The 12,254-nt window shown below is 42.1% G+C and overlaps 1 protein-coding gene across 2 annotated transcripts in view; it reads left to right on the forward strand.

Moving 5' to 3' along the window:
* Positions 1 to 12,254, forward strand: part of PCSK5 (proprotein convertase subtilisin/kexin type 5) — a 434,133-nt gene that overhangs the window by 194,728 nt on the left and 227,151 nt on the right. For both annotated transcript variants that reach the window (XM_062208432.1, XM_062208433.1), the window contains exon 9: positions 11,649 to 11,749. In XM_062208432.1, the coding sequence (XP_062064416.1) occupies positions 11,649 to 11,749 (101 nt within the window). The remainder of the gene's footprint in view (positions 1 to 11,648; positions 11,750 to 12,254) is intronic.

Below are 12,254 nucleotides of genomic sequence, written 5' to 3' on the forward strand. Positions count from 1 at the left end.
AATTTTATGTTTAGTCTTGAGTCCACCCTTAAGATAACTTATTATATACACATATATGCAAATATTCCAAAATCTGGAAAAATCCAAACTTAAAATACTTCTGTTATCAAGCATTTTGGATATGGGATACTCAGCCCATTCCTGTTTCATGGAATTCCATTCAAACCCATTCAATTTCTCTCAATTCCTGGTTGTCATAATTTTTATTTCTCAGCTACTGTTCACTACCTTCTTCAGTTACATTTTATGGATATATTTAAGTAAAAATTGCCTACCCATATACCTGTCTTCAACTTTCTCTTGTTCATACATAATAACTGGATTTAAAAATATACATGTCAGTACCCCCATCATTCATCAATAAGCATAAAAGAAAACATAAAGGAAAATGTGCACATAAAGTGAAAATGCAGACATGAGCAAGTTTTGAAGCTTTTTGCTTTCTTAGTTGGAAAGCAATGCTCCCATGGCATTTTGCTTTCATTGTAGAATTGTTACAGTGTATAAATATTCCCTTTGCTTTTAAATAGTTAGACTTTGTGTCCCCTCATTCATGATCAATGTTGACTAGTACAGAGTGGCATCCATAATTTCTGCAGCAGGAAAACTCTAGAATAATAACTCCTTTACCTCTAGAGTCTGAAAATATCTTAAGGCAAACTCACCATGGATGCAGAGTAACTATGTCCATCCCTTCAGTCCTGTTATTCTCTGTGGGGTGATTGTTGACTTCCATAAATAACTTCCATAAATGCCTAGGCCAGGCTAAAAACAGGAGCCAGGAGCTTCATCCAGGTCTCCCACATGGGTACAGAGGCCCAAGGACCTGGGCCATCCTCTGCTGCTTTCCCAGGCTCATTAACACAGAGTTGGATTGGAAATGGAGCAGCCAGAACTCAAACTGGCACCCAAATGGGGCTATAGCACTGCCCCCTCACAAAACTTTTTGCAGTATTCTGATACTTTGCTATTTTTTCACTGCTGCTTCTGGTATCAAAACCCACACTGGGGGAGAGCATTTGGCACAGTAGTTAAGACATCTCTTGGAATGCCCACATCCCAGATTGGAGTGCCTGAATTGGAATGCTGGTTCCACTCAAAATTCCAGCTTCCTGCTAATGGGCATCCTGTGAAGCAGCAGGTGAGGGTTCATGTGGTTGAGTCACGAACACCCAGTCACTTGGGAAACCTGAATAGGAGTTTCAGCTCCTGGTTTCAGTCTGGCCCATCCCTGGCTATTGTGGAATTTGGAGAGTAAGTTAGTATTTGTGAGCTCGCTCTCTCCCTCATGCTCTCTCTCTCTTCATTGACTCACTGTATATTTACTTTTTCTTGTTTCTAGTTTTTAAAGCCCTTTCTCTCATTTACATTTCATGAAGCAGAACTGGTGGATGTCAGTACTGATGGATATTAACTATGACCCAAGGGACACAAAGTCTTCCTATTTAAAAGCAAAAGGGATATTCCTAGATGACAGCATTTTTAGAATGGGGACAAAATGCCTGGGCATCACTACCCAACAAAGAAAGCCTAAAGATTCAAAGCTTGCTCATCTCAACATTTACACCTTTTCTTGATCTAGTTCTTAAATTCTCATATTTTGCTTGAGTCCCAAATTACCCCTCATGGGAGAGGAGACTTGGACACTATTTGAAATAGCAGTCTGGAACTTCACACTGACCGCTTAATGGCTCGGCACTCTTGCAGAGTCTCCGTTTGCTCGCACTGTAAACTGGAGGTCATGCCAGCACCAACCTCCCATAGGCCGTGAGGATTCTAAGACACCAAGTAAAGTGCCTTTCCAAGGCACGTGATGTACACACTGCTACCATAGCTACCAAAGTCGCATAGCCTTCTGCATCCTGGGAGGTTAGGCTCATGGTTTTTCCAACTGTTTTTTAACAGAGGGGCTTGTTGCTCCTCCATTGTTTCCAATCTGTAAAATGCCATGGTCTATCCACCCACCCCATCCGGAAAGGCACTGTCACAGTGAACATGTTAACAATTTGAACATGAGTGGATCTGGCAGCAGCATCAGCCTTTTCTGGTCCAGCTGACCCCTTTTGCTTCTAGGTGACAGAATGACGAATATTCCTGTGTGGTGCCTGGGCCTCTCCTTCTCCAGGCTTTGAAGCCAGATGCCTGTGGTTCCTCGGTGATGCCCACTTCCTGCTGTGGCATCTGTGATTGAGTGCTGCAGCAATGGCAGTGTCTCCCTTTGTACTGGGCGCCCTTCCCTGAGCCCGTCATTTCTTTTTGTCACTTGCAGCCTCTCCAGAGGAGCCCAGTTGGCATTCTTCCTTCATAGAGCACTTCTGTGCTCTGAACAGAGACAGTGGCCGAGGTTTTGAGAGAGGAAAGGCCTCTCTCCTGAGAAAGCGCTTTTTTAAAATAAATTTTACTTGTCCTGGACAGACTGCCTCTTCACGGTGTGCAAGCAAGGCAACTTTGCCCTGGGTCTAAAAACACAGGGAGATGTCTGCCCCTTGGTTTCTTGCCATTACTGTTAGCACAGTGGTAGACCTTTGTGTTGCATTCATGCTTTACTAGATTTGGGTCAGTGATGGCCATGTAGCTTATTCCAGCAAATGAAGCATCTAAAATGTCAAAATAACAATGATAAGAAACTCTTTTATAAGCTGAATAGAAATCATCTGAACAACTAGTTATTTCAAAGCCATGCTGTGAAATACTTTTTATTTAACACAATTGTATATCTCTTACTCCATGTCTTGTGCGTAGTACATTTCTAGTTATATGAAATTGTCATAAATATCCCATTTTTTACACTTCTTTTAAAAAACTTAATTTATATAAAGGGAACAGATTTCATGTATTTCTTATGTATGATTTTAAGAGCATAATGATTCTTCCCACCCTACCTGCCCTTCCTCCCTTTCTCATACCCTCCCTCCTTCCACCCTTCTTTCTTATTTGTCTTTTAATTTTTACAGTGACATACTTTAAAGTCACCTTAGAATCACAAGCTTAACCATCAGCTCAATAAAGAATTTAACAAGCAGTAAGTAGAAAAACTACCATTCCTCAGGAGTGTAGACAAGGGCTATAAACGTGCCTGCCACTGCACTACACACATACAATACATCATCTCCTTGCAACTTAAAATTCTATCTGAAGGGCCAGTGCCGCAGCTCAATAGGCTAATCCTCCACCTGCGGCACCGGCACACTGGGTTCTAGTCCCGGTTGGGGCGCTGGATTCTGTCCCGGTTGCCCCTCTTCCAGGCCAGCTCTCTGGCTGTGGCCAGGGAGTGCAGTGGAGGATGGCCCAAGTCCTTGGGCCCTGCACCCACATGGGAGACCAGGAGAAGCACCTGGCTCATGGCTTCAGTTCAGCGTGGTGCGCCGGCCGCAGCACGTCGGCAGTGGCGGCCATTGGAGGGTGAACCAAAAGCAAAGGAAGACCTTTCTCTCTGTCTCTCTCTCACTGTCCACTCTGCCTGTCAAAAAAAAAAAATAAAAATAATATGTGAAGGATTGTTGTGCTCATTTTACCAATAAGAAAACTAAAGTTTGAATGGTTAAAAATAGGGGCTGGCGCTGTGGCATACCTGGTAAAGCCACCACCTGCAGTGCCGGCGTCTCATGTGGGTGCCGGTTCAAGTCCCAGCTACTCCACTTCCAATCCAGCTCTCGGCTATGGCCTGGGAAAGCAGTAGAAGATGGCCCAAGTCCTTGGGCCCCTACACCTGCGTGGGAGACCAGGAATAAGCTTCTGGCTCCTGGCTTTGGATCAGCACAGCTCCGGCCATTACAGCTCCCTGGGGAGTGAACCAGTGTATGGAAGATATCTCTCTCTCTCTCTCTCTCTCTCTCTCTGTGCCTCTCCTTCTCTGTGTAACTCTGACTTTCAAGTAAAATAAGTAAAATAAATAAATCTTTAAAAAAAAATACCACAGCTAGTCAGTGGTGGAGCCTAAGCAGTTGTAATCAATGTGCTGTTTCCAGGGCCATCTTAAAAAGGATGATGGCTTTATTACCTTTTGTGTGTGTGTTCTTTTCACAAAAGTAAACAAACATTTAGAATGCAAGGGGTCTTCAAAACGTTCATGGAGAGTGTATGTTATCAAAAATCTAAATATGGTCAAAAATTTTTTACATCAAAATAAAAATCTTTTAATCCTATTTTCCACAAATTTGTTGATGTGCCTTCACACATAGATGTCTATCATTTTTTGCTACTTGGCCACTTATTTTTTTTTTTTAATTTTTTTATACCATCAAACTATTTTGTTTTATTTTATTTCATTTTTAAATTTATTTTATTTATTTGAAAGGCAGAGTTACACAGAGGCAGAGGCAGAGGTAGATCTTCCATCGCTGGCTCTTTCCCCAAATGACCGCAACAGCTAGAGCTGTGCTGATCCGAGGCCAGGAGCCAGGAGCTTCTTCCAAGTCTCCCATGTAGGTGCAGGGGCCCAAGGACCTGGGCCATCTTTTACTGCTTTCCCAGGCCATACCAGAGAGCTATATTGGAAGTGGAAGCAGCCAGGTCTCAAACCAGCACCCATAGGGGATGCCGGCACTGCAGGTGGCAGCTTTACCCACTACTCCACAGCGCCAGCCCCATCCACTTATTTTGAATCCTATGCCTTTACCCCTTTTCCTAATTTCCTCAGACAATACGACCTCTTGCAAAACTCTAAAACTGAGTTGCTAGTTCCTGAGCTCCCAAGGTCATGCCTTTCATGTGATGTTCAAAAAGGCTTTTCTGTGAGCAAAGTGCCCCCTGTCAGAAACGCTGTTAGACCAGATTTCACTTAATTTGTATTTTCTCAAATTCAGAAAGATTTTCTTCATTGTTTTCACTAAGACTGGGGCAGTCCCCTCCACCATTCTCTACTCCTCCATTCTGTTCAATTTTCTTTCTAGTGGACCTACAGCTACTTAAAGTGATAGTGCATATGTTCGTATTCTCTGTCTGTTTATCATGCTAGAATGGAAACTACTTGAGAATGGAGATTTAATTTTGTTCCCTTCAGGCCCTGTGCTCATTTGTGAATAAATGACTGAGACATTTGTAAGAATGGGGCTTCAAACAGTGTTTACGGAGCTCAGGGGGACGGGGGTGCTCTCGGCTGGTCAGAGAAGCTGGTCAGAGAAGCTCCTTCTGTTGGTAGGTTGGTAGAAGGCAGTCGCCATTCCACAGGATTGTCAGCAAGAATCTTGTTATACGATAGAGCTGTAAAGACAATTGTGGCAAAGAACATCGTAACTCCTATCCGTAGCCCCTCAATTCCTCCTGAAAGTCCTCCCAAGTTTTGTTTTAGAGATAAAGTTTCCCTCTCTCCACAATCACTCTATGATTAAATCATCCTTTTCTTGGGGGCTGGTTCAGCCTTTGACTTGTTTTTTCCTAGAAATTCACGTTGAGGGTTGGGACATGGGGGTCCATTATATTCCTCCTGGAAGAGAACTGAGTGAGTGGAGGTTTGGAGAGTATGTGCTCTCCCTGGCCCTCTCCTGATGTCATTTATTTAACTGTGGTCAACACCTTCCTGCCTGCGTAGCCCAGCACGTACCCTGAATGACCAGCCCCAATGTGGAGGGCTCATCGGATTGCTTTTCATGCTTCTAAGCAGCTACATCCTTCCTCCACTCCCCACTGTTCACCCTCCTGTCCACGTAATGCACTTTTCACTGTTTGCACTGGGTTGTTCTCTACCATCGTTGCTTCTCCTTTTGATTCAGAAAATGTCATTATTTTTCATGAGTAAAAAACCAGCGAATCCAGATGTGTTTACTGTGTTTAAAGTTTGATCCATGTTTTCTTGAGAATGTTAACGCATGGTAAGCTTTGCTTCTGACAAGTTCTGAGTTGAATTGTGGCCTGTAGGAGAATTACCCTACACACCTGCTGAATTGGGCTAGGCCCCAAAGCCGCTCCACCGTTGTTGTTGCTGGTCTGGCTCTGTTGCCTTCATTCTCACAGGTGGCTACTCCCTGTAACTCAGCTTTGTCCTTGACTGCTATTTCAGAATCTAATGTAGTCACCACGTCTCATCCATGTTGTAGGCGAGTGTCCTTTGGCAGATTACTTAGCCTCTCCCAGCCTCCATTTCCTTAGCTAGCAAATAATCTAGTATCTTCCCTGGAGAGTCCCTGTGGGTTTATATGTAATTTTACACACACAACTCTTTGCTCATTGACTCACTTGTTGTAACTTGTTTATGGTGGTAGTTTTAGGAGAAACAATGAGAGTGGGGTGAATAGTAGTTGTGAGATTTTTTTTTATAGAAAACTTTTATTTAATAAATATAACTTTCAAGAGTACAACTTTTGGATTATAGTGGTTCTTCTCCCCATAGCCACCCTCCCACCCGCAAACCATTCCATCATTGTGAGATTAATGTCTGTACTTTAACCCCTGGCTTGCATATGTACATATGCACACATAGTTTTTAAAGGTTGATTCTGAGTGTCTGTGAGTTTTGTTTGGGCAGAAAGAAAGGAAGTGACTTTTCCGAAGTGTTAACCAATTATTGAGAGGATTTAAGGTGTAGCATGAAATGAATAGAAAGGAACTTGAGTCTACCAATTTGACTTAGCAAATAAATATTGGATCTCTGTTGGTCCATGGAATTGAGATGAACATTATAAAGATAAAGTGATATAAGATGGGGTCCTTCTTTAGTGATACCAACTTCACATTTGTAAGTTAATCTTATATTTGCATTTCAGATTTGCAGACACTCTTAGCAACTTAGAGTAGTACTGTGTATAGCTTGGTCACGTGCGATTGAATTTTATGCCAGTCTTTGTGAGTTCTGTGAACACAGAAAGCATTCATTGGTCCCCAGTTCCTACTTATTTTGCTGTGCTTCATAAATCTGTTTCTTCTGTGCTATTCATTGACGTGTGTAAGGTTTAGTTTCTGTCCATCATATAAAAGATCCAGTCTCAAACCATGAAATGTGAAGTGTTAGCTAAGAGCTTATGATGGAAAGAAGTGATGATTCTACTCAAAAGAGCCTGACAAGACCTGAGCAATACCCACTCCTTCTTCCCAAATAAAGATACCATTCCTAACTTTGTGGAATCCAAAAAGCCATCTGCTACTGATCTAATTTGCTGACCAGCACAACTTTTATCTGACTCAGAGCTTGGTGTCTTCTCCAGTTTCTTTCACCCTGATGGACACAAATGATATTGTCTTGAGCAATCTGAGAAGTTCTTTGGAGAAAAATTCTGTTTCTCATTTGGGTAGTACATTAAGGGAATTTGGAGCATTCAAGATGTGCCACTGGGATTGAGACCAAATTCCAAGACACGCTTTTGAACAGAATCTAAAGTTAAAATGCTTTATCGTTCTAGTTTCACATATACATTCTCTGGTCTCTCTGCCCCATGTTGTGTGCCAACCAACCGTTGAATGAAACTTTCCTCTAAATTATACTGTCAGATCTTATATGCATGTGTCGTGATTAATGGGGTTACTGCATGTGGTTCAGCTTTTGGAACATCATTTTTCTTCAACATGATGTGATCCTTGGTGGTCTTTTCTTTCTAAAGAAAGACATAAAAGTTCTCTGATACTGTGGCATCTCTTGATGATGAAACCCCTGCCTTGGATCTTCCCAGTAATTTACAGTTAAATATCTCCACCACTGCCAGTAAGTTCCTTTTGAAATGCCCCAGCTGGAGTTTCTACTTAAAGCAGGATGAGAAGGAATGAGGATGTGTTTGTTTCTTTTCTCCCCTATTCCTTTTAACCTTCCCCACTTCCCATCATCTTCGTGCTCCACACCCTTTGACCCCTACTCATTACTCTCAAGCTTCATTCAGTTAAAGTTATTGAAGAAAATTACAGCAAGATGATTGCAGTTCCACAAGCATGCTTACATTAATAGTATTGAACACTTCATTAGTGCTGATACATAGATAGGCAAATAGATATACTAAGTAGCTTTCTATTTAAGTATATATATATATATATATATATATATATATATATTATATGTGTCCATACCCAGTGACTAAATGCAGATGGAGGATATGCCTATTGCAAGCTGATACCATAAAATTTTGATTGTTCAAGTTTAAGGTTGGCTAGAGATGTTATTTATTATACTCGAAAATGCTGCACACACTTGGAGTGTTTATTCTGGATTTGTTTCTGAGCATTGAAAGTGTCTGGTGCAGCTGAAGAATAGGCAAGGAGAGCCAAGTGGGAAAGCATCATGAAAAATCTTGAATCCAGGCACAAGTCATTGAAAAAAAATAAAAGTTGGACAAAAGAATGTAACTGTGGGGTGAGGTAAAACGGGAAGAATGCAGGCAAGGCCGTATTTCAACAACAGCATATCTGGAGAGCTAGAAGCAAGCTGCTTCTGGTGTGTTCCTGCACTGACTTAGGAATCAGTGCTTTGGAAAATAAGGGTGCAGATTCACCAGTAATTCCAGAAGATGTAGAAATACCTTTTTGATGACCAAGCAATCCCACTTCTGGTTATATATCTGAAGAAGTGGAAAATAGGCTCTTGAAAAAACGTTGGACATTCATGTGCAATTGCAACATCATATCCAATGGTCAAGGTGTGGAAGTAATCCTTTACTCATGTCCATCAACAGAAGAATGGATAAAGCAAATGTGGTATAAATATTAATTCAGCATTAAATATGAAGGAAATCCATCTAAATGCTGTAGTATGGGTGAAACATGAGGACATTATGTGAAGTGAAATAATCCAATCACAAAAAGACAAATACTATGTGATTCTACAAATATATGATATCTAGAGTAATCAAATACATAGAAACAGAAAGTAGAATGCTGGTTGCCAGGTGATGAGGAGAAAGGTGAGGAATTGTTGTGCAGTGAATATATATTTTCAGTGTTACAAGATGAGAAAGGTCTAGAGATATTGTATGGCAATGTGCACCCAGTACACATTAAAACTTTTTAGAAGTAAGATCTGTGTTATGTGTTTTAGCACAATTTTTAAAATACCTTTTTGAAGTCCACAATAAAAAATTCAGAAAATTTCTTAATGTCTAGATGAATAGAGCTGTTTACACAAACATCCTGCAAACTGGGCTCCAGTGGCTGGCCTGAGGTGTCTGTCAATCAAGAAGCAACTTCCTCTGCTTAATCAAACATATTCTGCAATTATTCAGGAAGACAGCTGCTCTCTACATCACCATATCCATATAGTTCTACAAGTTTTGGTTCATTCTTCTACTTCTCTAGTAGCATTATCCAAACCTATCACATAACACAAGAGGTGCCAAAAGGAACAAAGACAAGACAGTAAGAACTGATGGTCTCATGTGAAACTGAGTCAGCCAGGCTCAGTCAGTCTAGATCCGTGACAGATGATAAAAGAGTCCACTGAAACATCCTCATGTGACACGGGCGACACTCCTGAGGGAGGGTCTGTCTCTAGGGAGTCATGCGGCAAACGCTGTTCCGGAGAACAAATTGCTTTCCAGCTGATCTTCACACTTTCCCCAGAGGAAGCCCCTGGGCTTTGTTTCCAGCATCTTCAATCCCCTTTTTCCTTTCTGCCAACCCTTCATGTCAGTTTTCTTATCTGTAATATGTGGTATTATACTTGACTTGATGCCAGGTTTACTAATGTCTTCCAATAACTGCAGAAATACCACTAACTCATCCTCGACCATTCTCAGAGGAGGTGATATTAGCCCCGAGAGGGCAAAATGCTTTCTTGTCCAGGAGAGAGGATTTTTTAAAAATCCTAGCAATATTACAGTGGTTTCCACAATCCTATCTCATAATATTTAATTTCTCTTGTTAAGGAGAATTGAATGTTTTTCCCTTAGTGAGACAATAATGAAACAAAGGTTGAGAATCATTGCTCTTGCTAGATGGTAGTGTTATTCAGCCACAACTGAAGTGAACTGGGTTCAAGCCAAGAGAATAAAAATGATCTAGGTCTCACATTTTGATTAAAAAGTCAAAATGGAGAAATAAAAGCTAATCTCCTCCTATAATATGCAAGCAGATACATAGTGCTATAATTATGTATCAGGCACACTAGGTTCAGCCTTGTTTTTAATATCCATGTGAAATCTTTGAGGAAGTATTGGTTTGTCTATGCAACATTTCTATGAATTCTAGAAACAAGTCCACAACCAAAGGCTCCATCTACAGCAGAGCAGGCTCTTGGCTTAGCACCTGTTGTTTTCCCAAAGTAACAGTTCTCAAAGGGCAAGAACTGTGTCCTTTTTTTTCTTTATGCTACCAATACCAAACTCAGTGTCTGGATGTTGATTCTATATGTGTGCTTATTTTTTTTTTATTTGACAGGTAGAGCTATAGACAGTGAGAGAGAGACAGATAGAAAGGTCTTCCTTCTGTTGGTTCACTCCCCAAATGGCCGCTACAGCTGGTGCTGCGCCAATCCGAAGCCAGGAGCCAGGTGCTTCTTCCTGGTCTCCCATGCAGGTGCAGGGGCCTGAGGACTTGGGCCATCCTCCACTGCCCTCCTGGGCCACAGCAGAGAGCTGGACTGGAAGAGGAGCAACCGAGACTAGAACCCGGCACCCATATGGGATGCCAGCGCTGCAGGTGGAGGGTTAACCAAGTGAGCCATGGCACCGGCCCATGTGTGCTTATTTAAAACTGTTAAAGCAGTGGGAGTGGGTATTTGTCATTGGTACTTGGATGCCCATATTCCTTATTGGAATGCCTGGGTTTGAGTCTTGGTTCTTTCCATTTCAGCTTCCCGCTGTTGGGCAACTCTTGAGGGCAACAGGTGATTGGTCAGTTGGGTCCCTGCTACCCACAAAGGAATATACCCAGATTGTGTTACCAGCTCTGGGCTTTGGGCTATCCCATTCTTGGCTGTTGTGGGCATTGATACAGTGAACCTGCAGATGGGAGATGTCTCTCTGTTTCTCTACCTTTCAAATAAAATAAGTAATGAAATTTTTAAAACTTTAAGACAATGAACGAACTCTAATTTTAACCAGGGACAGAATGAAGGTGAGGCAGGTGAGTTCCTTATAATGCAAAATTTAAGGAGATTTTTGCATGATCCTTGTGTTTTGAGCCATAGGCTCCCCCTGGTCCTGACATGATTGGGAGTGTTTTGTTTGTTTATTGTGAGAGACAGAGACAGATGACTGGGAGTTTGGAGGGGGAGAGGGCCCCCCCCCCCCCCCCCCCCCCCCCCCCGTCTGCTCATTCACACTACGTGTACTCACAATGGCTGGTGCTGGGCTGTGCCAAAACCACATGCTGGGAACTGAATTCAGTTTTCCCAATGTGGATGCCTGGAAACGGAGCACTTGAGCCGTCACTGCTGCCTCCCAGGGTCTGCAGTGGTGGAAAGCTGAAGTCAAGAGCAGGAGTCAGACATCAGACTCAGGAACTCCAATGTAAGACACAGGTATCTTAATTGGAGTCTTAACCGTTTGGGGAAAATGCCAGCTCCATGACCTGGTTTTAACAGAATTGTAGTCCAGTTCCAAGTCCTTCTCTTTTCAAAGTCTATTTAATATGGGCAATTGTCTGAAAGCAAACTGATAACAAAAATGGTAGCGACAAGGAAAAAATAAATTTCAACATAACCCCCCATTCTCCTTCTACAGGTAGGTTTCTTTCTACTTGCATGTGGCTCATATTGACTTCAGGGATCTAAATTTTTCAATTCTGTCTTCTAGATCACTACAGATCTGAGGCAGCGTTGCACAGACAACCACACTGGGACATCGGCCTCGGCCCCAATGGCTGCGGGCATCATTGCACTGGCCCTGGAAGCCAAGTAAGCCTTGATCTCTATATGTCTTCACTGGTAACAACCCCTGATCTCCAGGAATGTTTTCCCCTTCTCCTGTGTATAGTCCCTGGCATGACAACCTAGAATATTATCTTCCCCTCCCACTTTTAAAAGTTCAAAGATTTGGGCTTTAAGAAAACTCCTTCTATTAAGAAGAAGAAGAGGAGTGTTTTTGGATTTTATATGTTTATAAAAATCAAGAGTGTAATTACTTTATTATGGAGTCATAAGACAAGCATGCCAATTGGCTCCAACACTCTTGCCTTGTTGAGGTTTTTATTCTAGTCTGGGAATGTTCCCGTGTGTCTCAGAGAGATGTTAGATCTGCCCACTTCTGGTCACTTTCTCTGCAGCACAACAAGGCAGCTCAGAACCCATGTCAATAGCACTGTCATAGATTGGAGGACAGGTATGTCAAAGTCATGTGAGCTCAGGAAAAAGTGCAACCCACTCACCTCTAATTCTGTTCAGTTTGTTAAATTCAACAAAA

This window comes from Lepus europaeus, chromosome 12, assembly GCF_033115175.1.
Source record: "Lepus europaeus isolate LE1 chromosome 12, mLepTim1.pri, whole genome shotgun sequence".
In the NCBI taxonomy this organism is placed as follows: Eukaryota; Metazoa; Chordata; class Mammalia; order Lagomorpha; family Leporidae; genus Lepus; species Lepus europaeus.